The 20,509-nt window shown below is 37.4% G+C and overlaps 2 protein-coding genes across 2 annotated transcripts in view; both read right to left on the bottom strand.

Moving 5' to 3' along the window:
- The window catches only part of PPP1R12A (protein phosphatase 1 regulatory subunit 12A), a 1,052,766-nt gene that overhangs the window by 834,979 nt on the left and 197,278 nt on the right, over window positions 1–20,509 (bottom strand). The window lies entirely within an intron of this gene.
- Window positions 13,241–20,509, bottom strand: part of PAWR (pro-apoptotic WT1 regulator) — a 78,299-nt gene continuing 71,030 nt past the window's right edge. The window contains 1 exon segment of the mRNA XM_050324475.1: window positions 13,241–19,136. Coding sequence (XP_050180432.1) covers window positions 19,050–19,136 — 87 coding nt within the window. The 3' untranslated portion in view covers window positions 13,241–19,049.

Here is a 20,509-nt window from a genome sequence, read left to right on the forward strand (position 1 = left end):
ATCACCCACCATCTTTCACCCCCAAGTTCTCCCCTTCAAATCAATGAGCATCAGTTGTTCATACCCAGATAGCCAACTTATCTTCTGTCTTATTTCTGCCACTAAAAACTGGGGGAAACACTGCCTTTGTCTATACCCCACATGTGGATGTGCCCTGTATTGTTTCTTTTGCTTTACAGTCCATGGCTGCATTTCCCAAACCTTCTCTGATTCCAATCACAGCTGCAGCTGGTTTTTGGTCAGGTTTACCATCCTAGTTAATTGAAGTTCTTGTGTGCCTAGGAGATAATTAAGTACTTGATAGCCTTACTGGCAGAATGCTACATTGTGATCATCAGGGTTTACTTCTGACTGGCCTTTTTTCAATGAATCTTATGTAATTTACTTCACCTGTCTGCTTCCTCTGATCCCCTAGTTACGTATGTAACTAGGAAACTAAAATCTTTCACTCTTTGAAAATTTGAGGAAGAGAGTTTTCTAGACAGTATGTAACAGAGTTATATATTAACGATGCCATTAATTCCCTAATTAGGAACTCATTTTCAATTTACTATATAAACCTTGCCCATCACATCTAAAGCCTTATTTCAGTAATGAGTTGGTAAGCATTATTACACTTCTTCTGCAGGCAGAAACCAAATGCCATTTATCTGACCTCAGGTCACTCAGAGCCACACAGGGCTGCAGCAGTGATTAGAGTTTTGGTCCTGACACAGCTCAAACCTCAAGAATATTTGGACACTCTTACTCAGCTATAAAGCATCACTGAGGACTTTTTAGAGATTTCACAAGGCTGCTTGCACAGTACCTTGAGGGTAGTTACAGCAGAAACTAGTCACCAGTACTCAGTGTTGCAGTACATGCCACCACACCTTTCTACCTGCAAATGAAACCAAAGGTTTGAAACCCAACCATTGTCTCCCACAAGAAACACTCCCCAGTAAGGTTTGTGCCAAAATAAAGAAAGGGTATGCCATGTGCAAGCTGTACACACACTTCACTGCTCACTCAAGATAGATTAAGATGAAAAGCCTCTAGATTTCTGCATCTAGAGCACTGCAAAGCTGGACTGATGAATTATCTCTCCTTCACTTTCAGCTGTCAAGCTTCAACTTTTTTTCACTGCAGAATATTACTGCCTTATGCTTAAGTTGTTTTTCCACATTCCCTTCTCTTAGTGCAGCTGTAGCTCCACTTTGTGGAAGATGAGAAAAGCAGAGAGCAACCCAGGTGTGTTAACTGCAGAATGGTGCAGACTTTTTGAATCTAGCAGGTGTATAAAACACGTGAGTCTTCAGCCAATAACAATTAGTGAGGACTAACAGCATTTCTCATTCAGTTCAAAAGTCACTCAAATCAACACCTTGCTGTATTACTTCTTCCTACCTAGTAGTAAACATACAAAAAAGAACTGTAAAATACGGCATGCAAAAAAACTGAAGGGAAATGTATTTCCTGTATATCTACATATGCAGCCATGGAAACTGCCTGACCAGAGATTCATTTTTCATAAAGAAGGTGGAAAATTTTTCAACGTGTTCATGATGATGTTGAGTATTTTGAGAGAAATTAATGTACTACAACTCTCAGAAAATTCTCCAGTTCTACAGTTCATGCTGGAGCTGAACTGACATGGCTTTGAGTGTCCAGAAGCTACAGTTATGAATGTTTTAAAGGTATTAAATAATTATTAAAAATATTTCAGTTACATTTACAAATTCTTTTTAAAATCTGTTTTTCATACACTGGAAGGGGCTGGACTTCTGACAGGGCTACCTACCAACTGCACAGAACTAAAATGATTTTTCAAGGAAGGTGATTTGGAACAGAATTTCCTTAGAAAATGCTGGTACTTCTGGATGCTGCAAAATGAAGATCACTTTGTAATGAGGGTGGGGATTTGGCTTAAGACATCTGACTATAGGTATCCACACACAGTGTGTAGAGAACTGCTTAATTCCCCTGTAGCCGCTGCTTAATTCCAAGTATAGACAGCTGAAATCTCGTCAATGAAACAGCAATTCCATGCACAAGGCAGTGGGTGCATGGATTAGGGAGCAGCACCATTCTCTAAATGAGCTCCAGTGACTACACTGGAGTTCAGGCACAGGAGACTAGTAAGTGGGCACCTCAGTTTAATGCTGGTTTCAAAATTAATCTCTCCCAAACTATTCAGACCTGCCCTCCAACAAGCTGGCCCTATACAGGACAAAGCATTACTTTGGTACTGAGCTCCAAAGTGACTGTAAATGGATTTAGGAACCCCTCTCACTGCGGGCCACATTCTGCACTTCAGCACAGCATGCTCTCGTAATTTCAAGTTCATGTAATGTCAGATTGTGGCAAGAGCTGTAAAGTCTCACTAAGTGCTGGTCACATTAATCTGATCAAAACCGCATCAGAATAACACAAAGAGAGAGGAGATGGATTATCCTTTTACTAGGTGAGTGCATTATCTTAGCTTTGGATTTTAGGGCCAATGCTTTTAACGCTTTTTAGGTTGTACTCAACCCAGACCCAGCACAAAAAAAGTGAAAGCACCCAAAATTACTCTTAATGCTCACCCATGACTCTGTTGCCTCAGTAATTAATTTCATTTCAGGGAAGACCTTGTCTGAGGAGAAAGCCTCAGGTTTCTGTGAGGAGCAGAAGATAGGCTTGTTCTGAACAACCTTCACAAGGCATTTGAGGACTTTCAGGAAGGCAAACAGTAAGGGAAGAAAGTAATAAGATTTTTGATACGACATGGAAAGTACTGAAAAGGGTATTTCAACTTCTACTGTGTTTGGAGCTCTAAAGAGTACGGCACACATAACATCAGTGCAGGGACACCTTGCAGCAGTGCAACAGGCAGCTCCCTCTGCTCGGGCTAACGCATGCAGGGAGAGCACTCAAAAATCAATGGTGGCTCAAAGGAAGAACATGAGGTTGAATACCTCACTTACAATCATGGGAAAGCTCTTGCAGGGCAGTGCCAGAAGGGCCTTAAGCTTCCTCATAGTGCAGGACAGCAGGGGCACTGATGGAAACAGGGAACCACACAAAGCTCTGGTTGGGACTGCCTGCTCAAAAAGTCTGAGTTGGGAGGAGAAAGTGTTCTAAAATATTTTGTTTAAAGAAATTCAAGGAATGACACAGCTAGTGGTTATGCGTGTGTCCCAGGCCCAAGGACACCATATCATCAATCACACTAAGAAGCAAGCAGTCATCTGGAGCTTGAGCAACAACCCTTGTTTCAGGACTGCTTCCAAATACCCCACGCTAATGCTGGCAGTCTCGAGTTTTAAATTCCCATCAGCTCTCCACACAGACCATTCATCTGGGAGGGGGGTTTCCCATGCAGACCTCTCTAGAGAAATCATCTTTCTTTCCAGGGTTTAGCATAATGCCAGGGAAGCAGACCATGTAAACAGTCTGAGTTCCTGAATGAAAGGAATGCAGAGAAGAATGGAGAGGAAGGACTAGAATGTAATTTCTGTAAACAAAACCATCAGCTTCTTTTAAATTAAACACATACCTATCTTCCTACTGCTTTGTGCATATATGCATAGAAGCCCAGTAAATCCCTGTGAAACATCAGATGCAGTGGTCTAGCGTCAAAAGAAACAGCTTTAAGCTTTACTTATGGAAATTAAATTTTTGAGAGTCTAAAGCTTGTGCTGTTATGAGGCTCTGCTGTTACATGACAGAAGTCCCAAAGCTGCAAGTTAGATGCTGAATGCATTTTAGAAGTTCATTAGACTTCAAAATACAGTTAAAATGCATCTTATCTATTTCATACTTACTTTTAAAAATATGCCCCTTCCCCCCCTTTCTTTTAATGTCATCAATCTCAAGAATTCTGCATAGAAAACCTAGAGGAATAACTGCAAATACAGAATTTATGTGAGACTTTGCATAGGTAAATAAGGGGATGAAGCAGAACACAATGAGAGGGATTCTGACAGTTATGAAAAAAACCTTAGTATGACAATTTCACAGTAGTTATGGGGGGTTTAAGCTCTAGAGCCCTATAATGTTCCTCAGTAATTGCTGTACAGGCTACTGTGCAGTACAGAAATGCCACCACAAGATGTCATGCATGGACCATGAGCAGGGTGGGAGGCAGCAGGGGAGATGTCTGAGGAAGCCAAATCCACAGAAATAAACACTCATAATGAAAAGCACTGGCCAGCCACAGATGTCATTGCTACTACTGTGGTCATTACTTCATACTTAGGGAAAATGCAAATTTGGGAGAAGTAGAACCCAAAATTTCTGATGTTGTTGTATCTCAAAATTAAAAGTAAAAAGAAGTTTCTCATCTACTCTTACTAGTTCTTTTAATACTTCAGAGGAGCAATTCCACTGAGACCTGAATGTAGGTTCAAACCAACATACCTGCACGCAGGCCTGTGTATACCCATGCACACACATACAAACCCAGCCACGACTCTGGGATGAAACATGGAATCTTTTCGGTATGTGCTAAAACGATGTCCTGAAGCTAAAATTTGTGTGCTAGATAGTACAAACTCCATAATGACTGAAAAGGCTTTAATGCAATATGTTAGCATCCAAGAAACATGAAGCAAACTGTGTTTGTGCTGCAGCTTTTACGTCAGCAGATTCCATTCAGGGTGCTCAAGAAAAGATACTGATTACCGAGAAGGGAAACGAGTTCAGTATATTTTAGACCTAAAATTTATGATTACAATGTTTATCTACTCTTTGTCTTTTGCTCTTGCTACAAAACATTATAACTCCAGTAGATTTTTATGACCTCTTTTCTATTTCCTTATACCCATCCATAATCTTTACTGAGTACTGGGATGACAAATGGAGCAGTAACAACATACTGGTGTGGATTCTTTTCTGCCCAGTGGCTAGCACTAGGCAGGCAGCAGCCAGTCATCTGTGTGAAGACATTCTGAACAAATGTAATCTGTCAATTTTCAAATACCAGATGGCAAGTCACATTTTTCCTTTAATTTTACATCATAATTGGTGCTGCAGAAACAGCAGGTTTAGCCTGCTGTTTAGCCTATATATTTGAGAACATGTGATGGGAAGGACTCTCTTGCCTTCTAGCTGGCAATTCACAGATGGTTCAAGTTCACACAGAACTAAGAAACAGAACAGTTTGGAGTTCAAATGAAGAGCCACTGCCCTTTTTCAGCTCCCCAGAACAGAAAAGTTTTGCTGTCCCAGCCTTCAGCAAAAGGCAGGATGGGGTGGAATAGATTTTTGGTTCAACTGCTCTTTATGAATGCAGATCTGAAGACCTCTACCTGCAGCATTAGAAACACAAAGTGTACAGTAAAAAAGGACTGTCTTTAAACTGTTCACAGCCTTAGAAATAAGCCACAGGTACTGTTCACCACTGAATTAAGAAAATTAGTTACAAATGTATGTTAACTATCTTGGAAATCACTGTTCATTTAAAGGTTGAAAACTGATCGAGCTACAACTGCAATTTCATTAATGTTTTAGCTTCCTGTAACCATAACTTTGGCACTGACTGTCCATACCTCACAATTACAATTAGATTAGGATATTTTCCCCGTCATTTGTTTTACTTCAATTGAGTAAAATCAAGATAAACCACACCTAACTTGAGTATGATTCAATCACACACCCCTATCTACCCCCACACCAAACCAGCCTGGAATTGCTTAAAACCTCTACGCCACCTACTGACCTGCAGTACTGGAATTTGTAATGGAGTTCATAAACTACCACTGAAGGTCAAGAGAAGAATGCTGAAAATGGGAGACAGTAAACAGACCGGTCAAGAGACGTGACTTCAACCGAACTCTGGCTCCTAAGGAATTCGGAGGCTGGAGAGCAGCACGGTGTCCTCACACACCTTCAGGACTCTGTCTCTAAGGTCTTGGAAGAACTGTTCAACTTCTATTTTAAAAAATACATTCTGTGAAATCAAGTTACATTAAAATGTTCTGTATAGGAGGAAAGACAGACAATTAATTTTTATTCCCCTTTGAATTAAACTGGCATGTGAGTCATCATCTGGGCAAAACAAGGCGAGTCCCACCTCTTCCGAGAAAAACTTGCAAGTTCCTCAATTAAAAAGCAGTCTGCTAACTTTAAATGAAGGTAGCACTAGGCTCTTTTAGGTTTGAGGTTTTTTTGGTCATTGTTATTGCTTTGGTATCTTTTCTTTTGGCATAGCTCTAGGAGTTCTATATATCTGCTGTAAAAATTAGAGTAACTGTTATGACTGCAAAAATACAGATGAGAGATACAACAAATTACTTTGAAAAGCAATTCCAAGAGATACTGCAATATATGTAATGTGTATGCAAGTAACTTTCCAATACCTAGTGCCAACACCTATGAATTTTCATTCAGGATGTTTTGGTCTCTTCAGGCCTTGTGAAATGGCCTGGTCTCCAGCCAAGTAAGTCTTTCTTCCCCCTTTCAGAATAAGAACACAAAAGGAAACTTTCATTACAGATAGAGCTGGACACCTGGACCTCACCAGGTGCCTTAGTCTCTTACCCTATCAACGTACGGAGGCCCTTCACACTCAGTAGGCAGCTCCTGTTACCTCACCTTGTACCCCGAGCAGTCACAAGGGTACTCCATTAGATCCCTTTTTCCTCACGGAGGGACCAGCCTTTTCACACCACCAACTCCATTTAGGTGTGTCCCCTTCAGCCTCAGCAGGGGAGGAAGAAAGCTTCGTACCTTACGTGCAGGAAGCAGTTTGCCACCAACTTTTCCTCCCTTTCCTTGCCTTGGCCTCTGCTTTGGTTTCCTCAGAAAGCTCTCAGCTGGCTCATTTGTTTTCTTTTGAAAAAGTGGATTGCTGAACTGGCTTCTGATTTCATTCCCCAGCTGGCTGCTTCCCACACTACAGTTCTTCGATCCTAGCCTTTCCATGAATTTATCATCATGTGCTGCCCAGCACTATTTCTGCCTTCAGCAAGGCTCAGCGAGTCCCAGCAGCCCCAGCCCCATCCTGCATCTTAAAGAACATACAGGCAAGGTCTGAGAGGAGCAATTGCCTCTAAGAAGGCAGCTGATTGAAACATCTTGACTGAGGGATCTAAATATCTCAATCTAACAAGTTACCAGGCTACTCAAAACAGAAATGCTGGTTCAAAATGAAGTTCGTATCACCTATTCCTGCACATATATAATCTAACAATAAACTGGATAGAGATCCTGTTTTCTCCACAGCAAGTCAGAGAGCAGGGCAAAGAGTTATCAGAAAGCATCTATAATTAATTGTTCAGGGAGATCAATGTTTCAACCAGAGTTTGAGTGATTTAAGCAGCCTGTAGTCAAGCAAGCTATAGGATTTCTCTCCCCTGCTCCTTAGCAATGCATCCAGCCTGGTCCCTCCTGAAGGCTGACATCCTTCTATAGTCATCATGCTGCTGAAACAGATTTCATGAACAACTTAATACCAGTGGTTTCCCAACTATGGGCCACAAATCACATGCCCTTGAAATACAGAAACCTGGCTAGCTCTGTCGACTCCACTCATTTCACTCAGAAAGAGAAACAACAAATGAGAAAATGAGAAAAAAATGTACTGAAGAGAAAAATGAATTGTACAGTTTATGTATCTGTATTAGATTAACAGAAAAGGAAAGAAAACCTTACAGAGAGACAAGTTAGAAATACAAATGCTTTGCTACTCTTGTTTTTCCATGTTTTCAGTAATTGTTGCAGAAGTAGTTATGCAATCCTGCAAAGATCCTCTATTTAACATGATTGTATCTGTGAAGAAACTTGGGAATTAGGTTTTGTTCTTGTAAAACCAAATTGCTTGTGGTGAGACTGCCCTCTTCCCAGCTTTCTGGCATAAAGCTCTCATAGGAAGACTACATGATGACAAGGGAAAGTACATGAAGACTAAATAATTTTGTGCTGCATCTGTTTTTAATTCCTGATTTTGGAATATATTAAAAACAGGTTCTAGAATGGCCATCCAAGGTACAGGCATGTTTTCCAAAATATCCAGCTCTCCAATAACACCAAATCCCATTAAACCACAGTCTTAGTAATGATCACCAAATCCACCTCTCCCCTTCTAAGAAATAACTATTTCAAATCCTTTCTCTACCATCTTACACTAATTGAAAGGGAAAGGAATGAGAAGTGTTTACCATATCTAGATAGCTAAAATATTAGTTCTCTTGAATACTAAACATGAATTAAAAACCACAGAAAATTAATGAGTTGAGGCATTCTTGTGGAAAAACTTACACTAGCAGATCTACCCCCTTTCTAAGAAATAAAAGGTCCCTCTTAAATAAAATCAAAATCCTTCTTCATCAGACCAGAGATGATAAAGGTAAGCTCCACTTCCTTCAAATATACCTGGTGTTATGAGTGACACAATGGCATTTCTCCTTCCTTTTAAAGGATCTTTTCAAAGGATACTGCCCAGGTGTTCAGGTTTTGTTTGGTTGGGTTTTTTTGGTTGTTTTGTTTGGTTTGGTTTTGGTTTTTTGTTTGCTTGTTTGTTTTTGTTTTTTACACTGAGCACAGAAACCACTCCATGCTAAGATCATTCTGTGCTACTCATTAGTTTCTTATTTTGCTATGATTCAAGGGAACAGGTTATTACTGCTAGCAATGCTGGTATGTAGAGTTCAGAGTGCTCTGTCCTTACTACTGCTTCTTGTTGCTAAATTCCTCCTTTCCTCGGTGAAGGAAGTCCATCACAGCCACTCTGGTTAGAACTTCTTAATTCTGTCTGGTTCTTGCAGAGCCTGCAAACTCCCAGGTTTTCTGAAGCCTCACTGAACCAACCTTGCTGTCTCTTAAGTATCAGAAACTCACCCACATGGCTACTCAAGGAAAGGCCTGTCAGAGCCCACAGTGCACACACACATGCAGACAGCTCTTGCTCCAAGTTTGCTACTGCTGCTTCTGGGCCACCTTTCTCATTTCCCTTTTTATTGCATATCACTGAGACAACTGTAAAAACTACATATGCCAAATGCACTTTCAAAACTTACCTGAAAATATATAGCAAGTTGTAAACCTTTTTCTGTGGTGTTTCCCAAAGATCGTATAGGCTTAGTAACAGCCTACAGATTTATCAGCTGAAAACTGACAAAAGCAGTAGCTTTTAAAACTGATCTGCCTAAAAAGGAAGAACCTCACAGCTCTCACCTTTCACAGCCCACAGTCTGGATGCCTTTCCAAGTTGACTGGATGCCTTTCTGGTTGACTGCTATTATTTTGCTGAGTGCTGGGACAGGCTGTCTGCTGGCAAGAGGACTCCAGCCACCCTCCTCTCACATTTGACTTACTGTGCCTGTTTTGTTTTAAAGCCTTTTTGCAATGTCCTGCTCTTTTACACTCTGACCTCTCTTCTGTCCCTTTCTACTTCCTCTGCACCCCATAGTTATTGCTCTCTATTGCACTAAATAAAAGGAAAAACAGAATCAATATGCATGAGGACTTACCTTTGAATACCATTTTCCACAGGCTCAACACAGCCTAGCTACTGTGGTTAACTATTTCGTGTCAACATATCCACTAAAGAACATTGTCTTTTCCCCTCCCAAGCCACATAGCATCATCTCATACAAACACACTCCTTGCAGGCATATTTACCAGCACCACAGTCCAGCACCTGCCATCCAGCCTGACCTTTGCTCGCATTCTGACACACCCTAAATTCTCGCTGTGACACACACACAAAAAATACTGTAACACACCTCCAATGAAGTCAAGCTTCATAAAAAGCGTAGTTGGAGGAAGAAGAAAAGACTAACACAGCCAGCCATTTTCCCCCTATGACACCGAATTTGAAGCAGAGGCTTGTCTTCCTTGGCCTTGTAGCTTTCCATCCTGGGATCCTAGAGCTATGTTAATAAGAAGTGTATCATCACACACGTATTCGGTCTTTGCAACGCACCAGGTAGCAAATCCCCCACAGCTCTTTCAGAACTTGTGCTAAATAAGTGTTTCCTTTTCTATTTTGGAAAAAGGCTAGATATTTTGTTAAATTCTATGCTCACTGGGATAGTATTTTATAGAGATCTGATTTCTTAAGTACCAAAAGAAATACTCTTCATTATGCCTTGTCATCTCTTCTTACAAGTGCCAAGAATGCATAACAAACTAAATAATGTAACATTAGGCTGGGGGGAAAAGTTTCTCCTATGATTTCAAATTTGGATGCTTTATTCAAAGTGATTTAATTATTTCTTAAGAGGTTATTAAAGTCCATTAAAATCCATAAAAACACTGGCCAAGATCTCAAAACAGTTTATTAATTCTTGCATAATGATGAGAAAAAATATGTTTTGTTTCAACCTCTTTGGTGAGAAAATATGGCACTTTGCCAGATTACAAGGAGGAAAATTCTCCCAATGCCTAGGGAACTGCATCCTTGCGGTTTCACCACCTTGGTGCCAAACAAGGCAGCTGACCAATCCATCGGTGACTTGCTTCAAAACCTTCCTATTTCTGAATATCAGGACACACTGTTATTTGCAAAAGAGCAGTGGGAAAGACAAGTATAAGTTTCACAGAGGAAGAATGTGACATTTTGCCAATTTGCAAATAAATGGAAGCTGATTCATCCTGTCCAGTGGGTTTTCATATCAGCACTCAGCTAATGATACTACCCTGAAATATGTTGGTTCAGCTGTCTAGTTGCAGCAGCTTAGTGGACAGCATGGCCTGAGAGAGGAAAAAATTAAACAGAAAGTGCTTACCTATAACTCTTGCTCCTCACATAGGTACTTCGGTTGTTTACTTTCCGTAACCACACAGCTCTGACTGCAGCACAGGGCCAGAAAAGAGTATTAACCCATTGTTAAATAATGGGTATTGGCAGCATCGTTACAGGCATTTCCTGAACCCTTCAGTTAAGTGGTTTTGCCTCCATGGTATTAAAAAATTAGTAAAATACACAGAACACTCCAACTGCAGAGGTAAAGAGTAATCTGCTGGGATAACCTTCCTTAGATTTAGAATGTAAACTGAACTACATTTCAGCTTAAGTACTGAAAATCTCAAGAGCTATCAATAAGGCAAAAGATAACAGAATTAAACCAAGAAAAAGGACAATTGCAGTCTTCTACTGTAGAATCCTCAAGTAGACAAATGAGATCTACCTTTGTTTAAAGTAACATAAACAATTCAGTTGTGTTGAAGAAAGAAAAGATAGTTAAGTGACAGACTTAAAAAGCTGGAGTCTTTATTTACCTATATATCAGACACACTAAAGCAAAACACCTTTGCTTACCTACAGAACAGATGCACCAAAGACATCCAGTCTTATTAATCGATTTCAGTAACATACTTTTGGATATAGGAGTTAGTTTCTACTTTGAATACTTTGACCACTCATCTGGGGTCAGTTTACCACCTTCCAGGTGGACTCCTTAACACGATTCTGAAGAGTGTATTGCTCAGTGTTACAGAGGCAGCGCTGTGAACACCTGCCAGTCACTGGTGCCTTTGAATCAGTGAACATTTCCACTTCTTACTACCAACCCCAAAGAACAATCTACTTTCTTCTACCGGTGGAGTAAGTTACCCAATTATTGGCAGGAACAGTTTCCAAATATTGGAATACACCAAGAAGGAAGCCACTGCAATTCCTTCTTCCCTCAACTGCCTCAGCTACAATAGTAACGACATTTAAAAAGCCAGGTAAACTCAATAGATAGGGTTCCAAACAAAAAGGATGTGATTCCTAAATACAGAATTTCTCAGTGGAGGCTGCTGACAGCTGCCTAAAAGAGATCTGAATGAAGAGCATGCTTACATGTAGAGCTGCACTAACCACTTCATTCAAAATAAGAACCTTTCTTGAACCTAAGAACCTCAAGAACCCTTCTTGAGATCCATATCCAGTTCTGGGCTTTTACAATCCAGTGCACCCAGAAGATATCTTCCCCCTGATGCTATGCAGATGAACCAAAAATTAGACATATGAAATCTCAGTGAAGTAGGAGAAGTTAAGAAAGTAATGAATGTCACTGAATAGTAAAGAAAGTAGGAAAATGTAAATAATCTTTTAACTCACTTTTAAGTAGTCTTAGGTATTACTTATAATGCAGTTAGTAATCATTGCACTTCTTGCAGGAACATGACTTTCAAGCCATAAGTTTTTGTATTAAAACATTTAATATTAAAAAAAGATGGATCATTGCACCAGCAGCAAACTGCTAATTCTAGTTAACATTTCTTGTAACAAAGCAGTCAATTTTTCTACCAAGTAAAGCTATTTAAATGGATGTTTACTCCTTTCCTTTAGGAAGCACCTGAACACAGTTTTTCAATTACAAAAGATATCATTCTAACCTTATGAACATAAATCTATGATACATTCTAAACTTTTTTAAAAATTCATACAAGCACCACCACTTTAGACAGGCACAGTGAATTACATGAAAATTTACTAAATTACCTCACTCAGTAACATTATATACAATGTTCTTTTTGAAAGACTTTTTAAATTACTTTGTTCCACAACATCTGCACACACCTGTCTAGTACACTGCAAAAGCAGAGACTATTTTCTTTCAGAGTGTTTTTCATAAGTATCTCAGCAGTCGCTGAAGTCAAGATTTTTTATAATTAATCTGCAGGATGCAGCAGGAGGGCCCTCAGACACAGGCAAATCAGAAGTCCTCCGTACAGTCCTGGCACTTTAGCAAAGTGGTTCCCACATTATCCTGAGAACCAGCTCTATTACGTTTTTACTAGACCTGAATGTCTAGAGCCAGCCTTACACAATCCCCAAAACATCAACCATACCAACCAATATTACTGTAGTAGTACCACAAATGATAAAATATTTGAAAAGCAATGTCCAACATTTCTACCTGCTCACCTACAGCCTAGCATAGTCTAGGAAAGATATGACCACAGCTCTGGGTTTAGATAGTTATTTGCAATTTTTTCAACGGTAGAAAGTTGTATTCATCTCCTTTTCAAGTATTTGTGCAAAGGTGAGCAAGTGAAAAGCTGGAGATTATGTTTTTCTCCTAAAAATACTTCACTATACAGCAGTGATAACTGGAACCACTTTCAGATCTTTATAAAATACCCAGTTTGTCATCCTTTCCTTGTTGAAAACAATGTGAAAAAAATGTTGGAGAAAACCTATATTTTCTTCATCCTTACACACCAATTTCCAATTTCCTCTCCCTAGTATTCAATCCTGCACAGTCTCAATGTTTTCTCCTTATTTTCTCCCTGCTTTAAAGCATCTTTATAAATCCTAGGATCTTGAGAGTGCAAATTGAAAGTGACCAGTCATTTTTAAATGTTGCTTCTCATACAAATCCAAAACAACACAATTACAGGGGAGTTTAAGTGATATTTTATTACAAACCATAGTGAGCAGAAGCAGCTAAATGCTAAGAAAGAGAGATTCAATTGGGAACAATTAGCATTTCCTCTGTAATTGCTTCACAGAGAAATATGAGAGTTATTTCTAGAGAGTCTCAACTTGCAGAGCTTCAGTGGTTTTATTGTCCCTACCCATTAAATATATTTGGTAGCTGGTTGTAAACACACATACACTGTTGCAATCTAAATTTTAAACTCTCTAAAATACATCATTGTTATAACAAGCCTTCAGGCAAAAGCAGAGATGAACATTTCTGGGAGAAAAACAAAGATTTCATTCCACAGGCTATCGGCCTACAAAATTTGATTTTCAGAGATAAATACTAATGGAGAAAGTGTCAAGAAAGGAAGAGATGGGCTGCAAGAGAAAAATTAGAATATCCACAGGAAAACATACCAAGTGCTAAGATCAGGTAGCTACTGTAAGGCAAATCCAGTGACTAAAGGAGGAGCACAGAACAGACACTTGTGCACTTGGAGCTAAGATTTCCCAGCAAGACTGAGAAATATAAAATGCCAAAGGCAAAAACTGAGGAAGGACATATATATTGTATTTTAAAACAAAATCTAAAAGCCACTGTGATTTCATAAAGGAAGTCAACATCTACTATGAAGTGGGGGAAAGGATCATTTCCATCTAATTGATGGAAGGATACTCACTACATTCCTGAAGCAGAGAATTAGTACAGTGTAAATATGCAGATTACTCTCATGTCTCTGCAAACACATCCACACTTGAAAACTCAAATGTGAATGTAAAACTAATTCTAGCAGTTCAGGCTGGGAGTTTCCCAGTATGGATGACAAATCCAGTCAGAATTTTAGACAGACAATATTAATTCTCCCTTAAATACAGTAAGTGGGCAGCCTGGATTAAAAAGAATTTTGTTTTATTTGGACAAAGGCACACAGTCCTTATTATTAAACATGTATCTTTTACCTGAAATACTAAGAATCTCAGCATAATTTTTAATTTGATATCATAAGTATCACCACAGCTAGTCAATGCTCAAAACTTAAATAGATAGTCAGTTATTTATATTTTAATGATGCTTAAACTTTGTAAATGCATAAAATGGATATTTTTCTTAAATTACTCCGCACTACAAGACTATTTTCATATGTAAACTCAACTATCACAAGTCTTCCAGAATAGAAAAAAATCACAAGTAGCCCTGAACAAGAACAGTTACATTAGAAATACAGAAATAAAAGCAAAAGGATTAAATTAACAAGGTAATAAACATCTGCTACAGTACAAGGAGAAACAGTTGACAGAGATTTGCTACAGTAAGTCAACATACTTGGAAGATCATCAGTTATATACACACCAATGCTCATTTTGTCCTGGATATATTTAGGTAGTCCTAAAGAAATGCTTAATGACAGAAGTAAAATGCTTCTAAAACTGATGATGTCAATACCTTTTGCAGGTACTTAAACCAGACTGAGTGTCATGGAACAGATCTGTAGTGAACTTCCAGGTCAAACTAAATTACAAGATCCAGCATTAATTTGTTTCCCTTTTAACAAAATTTCTAACTATAATCCTTATCTCCCTAGTCTCAGTAGCTACAAGTACTTTAAAATGAAGTCATGGCTTGCAATGGTAATTTCTCCAACTAAAACAGTTGTTTCTTATTAAAAACATCAGATGTTTATGATTATTAATACTGATGCACATGAAGCAACTCAACCAAGATCTTCATAAGGGATCTGCAGTCCAAGAAATACTAACACTCAGTAATGGTATCCTTATTTATTAATCAGGTATTTGTTTTCAGTAATTAATTACCTTTATTTTTGGCTACTAATATTGATCTGTTGCAATTCAAGCTGAAAATAGCCATAGAGAACTTACAGAAAACCATAAAACATCTGGAGGCAGTGTAACTCTGCTCTCTCCTAGCAAAATGTTAACAAGTAATTTGCTCTCCAATACTCCTTTTGGTATCTCTTAGGGTAGCATGTTTCCAAGGTGTAATGATAAAAGTTGAAAAGAGCTTTAATGTGGGTTTATCAGTTGTTTTTGACATACAAAAACCACTATATTTTTGTAGTGCTTATGCCAGACACAAATCTTTCCACAGCTAATTCTCAGTACAGCTGAATAATAATAATTAAAAAAATCATTAAATTAGGTTGTACTTTCCACTTTGGAAGTCACTGATTTATTTCTTGTTACCCTCTTTTCTTATTCTACCACTCAAAGTCAGAGCATATCTACCACAGAATTAATCTCCCATTGTGTCAACACAAATCTGGCAATTAACCATGCAAAGTTTTGCTTTAAAGACAGAAAAAACACTCATTTATAAATACAGACCGTATATTAACTTCAGTTAATATACATATCAAGAAACACTTGATATTATTTAAAAAATGAAAAGAGATACATTTTAAATTTCAATATAAAACTCATCAATTTTTAAATATGGTTGAAATTATGTTTTAGGGAATGAATCCCTCAATCATTAGTGCATATTATCAATGATAAAAATATTTCTGCACAATTTCAACCTTCAGTTCTTGCCTTCAGTTCTGTGTTTTTCTGTACAACAGTGTATGATCATAACAGAAGCATCGCTATGCATTATCAAAATAGGAATTATGGGATGTTCACAGTAAAGTATCATGAAAATAATTTTCTCTTATTTGTTTTAGTCAATGAGACTACTTTTCTGTTTAGATTTCCTAGATGACTCTAGTTACCCAGAAACACACATGGTTGACCTAAGCAGTTGGTATGAATTTTAAGACATGGAAGTTCAGAAATCTCCAAGAGATTACCATTCACTTAATATTGCATAGTAACATCCTTCCCTCACCCACCAAAAAAAAGAGTCCCAGTAAATTAACTTAGCCTAGATATGTTAATACCAGAGTCATTCAGGAATCATATAACCTTCCCAAGAGACACAGGTTCCCAGTTCCATCAGTCTCTCTGTTTTTAAATCACAGAACTGAACACTGAGAACAATGAAGATGTTGAACTGGCCATGGGTTAGTGAATTGCTAGTAAAGTAGTAATTTAACACCTTTAAATCACCTGGGATAAAAATATATTCTATGTTGGAGCTTGACTCTAAGGATACCCTACTGAAACAAAAGGACAATGCCAAGTAACTAGACAGTTACTGACATTCTACATAATACATATTTTTTCCTAGAATCTACTAAATTTCTCTCGAGAGTCTGAAAATGGAAGTGATAATGAATTGTTATTGACACACTTTCTTCCAAAAAAGCCCTCTAAATCTTCCAAACTGTCAGCAGAAGTGTTATGCTTCTAGATACAATTTGTGGGAACTTTTAAAACAATGAGGAGGTTTAGATTTGTATAGTAATACACAACAACAGCAAGGTCCTGAGGCACTTGATGTGTGAGTTCACACTGGTTTTGTTCACATGTTCTGCCAGAAAATTATAATGGTTTCAAATACTTGCAAACTTCCCTTGTCAATATCTCTTCAAGGCAGGGTAGCAGAAGCATTTCTGCCAAATACTTCCGTCAGTTGTATGTCCAAGGTAAAATAAATAATTCTAATTTTGGCATTACTGCTGCTAATTTTTAGTCAACACACATGCAAACCAAAAGGAGGTAATATGAAGACAAGTAACTCTTGTTTACACTTTGTTGTTATTTTTCTTTGGTTTAAGATAAAGGTGAAACACAGTCTATGAAATATTTCATTTACAACTTCATATTGGTATCTGTGTGTTCTGCAGTAAGTCCTAAATGTTGCTTCAATATGTTTGACATCCAGTGCTGTACATTAGTGTGTGTATTTCCTACCTAGTACACAGAGAAGGAAATCAGATGTTCTTCCAGAGAAAGTTTCATATTTATTCAAAAGGCATACATCTCAACAGACTTTTTTATTACTTGAAATTTTCAATGTCATGAAACTTAAATTAAGGAACTTCTTACTGTTTCAGTTACATTACAAGCAATACTCATTGGTGTATATTGTAGGGCCTATACAAACCCCCCATACCATTTAACTGCCTGAGTAAAGGTTTCAAATGGAGTCCCACGGGATCTCATCCACTGTAAAGGAAAACATCGAGGCATCCTGGACTATAAGTGTCTTGAAAAATATTTTAAAGCTTTGAAAAGTTCTTCATCGTCAGAATGCACAAATGCAAAATAACCTATCCTATATCCAAAACAATCCAAGGTGTAATAATAATAGCTGGATTTTAAATTTAAGAAACAGTCATTAAATACACAGTATGAAAACAATTGGCAAATCTGAAAATGTGATTGTTATACATATTATATATAAAAAAATATAACAATATTGCTATACTGTTATATTTTAAAGTTGCCTTTAAGTTTTAAGGTAACAAGAACTACATTCGTGCAACTTTCTGACACCAAACTTCAGTACTGTCAAGAAAAAGCCTGGACTCTTTGAAATGTTTTTATTTCTAGTGTTCTGACTCAAACGACATGCACATTTGATCTGATCCAGAATGGAAAATGTCCTGTAGTAAGATGAAATAAAGTACAAAAAAAATTTCAGTCTAACAAAAATTTTAAGAAGAGAGTTGTTAACTGAGGTTTGTGGTTAAAGTCTAAAGAAAATTTTGTCTGCTATCATGTTACAGAAGAATAAGTACATAGTCATAACTGGATTGTAACATCTAACCAGGCACTTTTTAAACACTTTGTTAGTTTCAAATCAAGGATAAAAAGGAGGTCTTTATACCATTTGATGTTTCAGAAAGGCATGAATCACTAGTATGCCCCTCTACTTTTGTTATATACAAAAATTTTCACTCAGCTTAAAAAAAATCAAAAAACTCATATTGGTTATGATCACTACAAATTTTAAGATGTCAGCTTTAAGCAGGAGAGTATTGCAAAAGTCTCTGCTAAAACGAAAGCTCCAGGCTTTGTCTGAATTCTCAACACAGCAAACAAACTGTCTGACTGCAAACTTGCATTTCATTTCTAAAGCAAAAGCTGTAAAATAATCTGCGGTGCACAACTTCAATATGATTTTAAGAACTTATTAATGCTGATACCAGAGGTGATTTATTTGGCTTTTTGGTGTTCTGTGTTTGGTTTTGTTTTTTTTCAATAAAACCTTCCCCTCCTGACAGAATACTGTTAAACACAGAAAAAAAATTGCTACTCTCTACTATTGTCAGTCTTTCAGATACAGTAAAAAAACTTCAACATACAAGAGTTCTAGAGCAAGTCATCAATCTGCAAAATGTTATACATCAGTAATAAGGCATCCACTTTACAGCTGTTTAAACAAAAAAGGAAGCTTTTCCCAAAATATATATTTTGGATCTCTGTAAACAAAGTTTATGTGTATTGCTTCCATTCATTTCAAAAATATACAACCACATGGACTGAAAGTGATCTTGGTGCTATGAATTTTAAATTACTGTAATTTATGCAGATGTAATCTGAAGATACAAACCCCAAATATTTTTGAACTTAGTATTTTGAAATACATCATAAAGTTTAACTATGCTTATGTGAAAAGAAAGCTAAAAATATACCCCAATTTTTATGTCATTTCATTGAACAAGGAAAGTACTATGAAAATAAACATTCATCTGGTTTCCTAACAATAAATATACAGACAGTTATTATAACATACTGCAACACACAGGAAGTATTACTACATTGACCTTAATGTTCAATCAGTAGTTTTTAAATCTTTCCTCGCTGAGGTCTGAATCTTCTACCTTGTCAGCTGTCCAACAACTTTTAAGAGGGTTTTATTTTCTTGTTTCAACTGTTCATTTTCATCTTCTATATCATCTAGGTCCTGTGCAAGAAAAAAGAAGAATAAATATTTCCCAGGACACAAACAAAGTAGCAGTAGGAATTTAGCATCTTAGCTCTGAAATGAAGAAAATGGGGTAGGGAAGAATTAGTGTCACAGTAGGTACCCTTACAACTGTTAAACCGGCCTCTTTCCAAGTGTTACCATAATTACAACATGTTATTATTAAATTTCCACATACAAGCACCTTTAAATATAAATATATTTGAACTATAGCTACAGCAGAAATTAATGAATAAAGAAACCAAAATAGGATGGGTGTGATTATTTTTCTGGCATATATAGAGAGTGTATTAGTCAGCTATTGCCCCTGCTCTCCCAGACTGTGCTTCTCTGCAACTGTCCCACTCACATATACACATCACTGGTTAATACTGCAAGAAGATCTGCTTTGTGTTTTAAACTAACTATCAGTATTTTCAGAAACAGAGCTGCCTGTTCATTTTTTGTTTTCTGTGAAAAAAATTAAAATGGATTTTGTAACTTCCATCTAAACTGCTAAAAGACCCGACAGCACACACAGTAATAATGAGCACTCTAAACAGATTGCTTTCACCCCAAATGTTTGTCTCTTTTCCACCAATTACCATTTTTATCCAGTTCCCATTTTATTACTTCACTTCCTACCAAGTCTTTTCAACCATTTAAACTGAAAACCAGTGAAAATGGCTGCTTAATGCAAGTATTACTTGAGTAGAAGTAATTTTACTCTATAAAAAAAAACCAACCACACACAGAAGAAACAGAATGAGAACAAAACAAAGAAAGAAAAAACAGAAGAGTGGTGTCAAGAACAGCACTTTAAGAGAAAAATTAATGATAGGCAAAGGAAAAAGAATCAGAATTCTCATTGGAAGTCCTAGATGTCTCTTGATTCAAGTAGTGATGAAAAGATTCTCTTGTCCCTTTAAGTTGTTAAACACCATTTGATATATGAAGCCTAGTTCCTTATTTCTTTTTAGTGAGGTCATTCTCGAAGTGCATTCTAGAGATGATCTGTTTAATTGGTATAATAATTTTTAAAAGCCTCTTCAGTTTGCAAAGCCAAAATCCATACCACAAGACCTCTGCAATGACTTTTTTTTTTTCTAATGTGGAATCAAGAAATCACTAGCAGAAATTCCTCTGTGCTTCACAGAAGTAATGCTGCATCACAGTATGAATGACTTCCAGGAAAAGCATTTGACCCCTCCAACGTAACAGATACAAGTGGCTTAAACAAATAAATATGGAAAGTTTTGATCCTATAAATACAGTTTAATATAAAGAAACACACTTTATATTCTCTTTTGTGCAATTCAGATCAATAATCAGATGGAAGGGACAACACATTTGCAATAAAATGTGGGGGGTTT

This window comes from Myiozetetes cayanensis, unplaced genomic scaffold (assembly GCF_022539395.1).
Source record: "Myiozetetes cayanensis isolate MyiCay16 unplaced genomic scaffold, myiCay2020 scf3, whole genome shotgun sequence".
Lineage (NCBI taxonomy): Eukaryota > Metazoa > Chordata > Aves > Passeriformes > Tyrannidae > Myiozetetes > Myiozetetes cayanensis.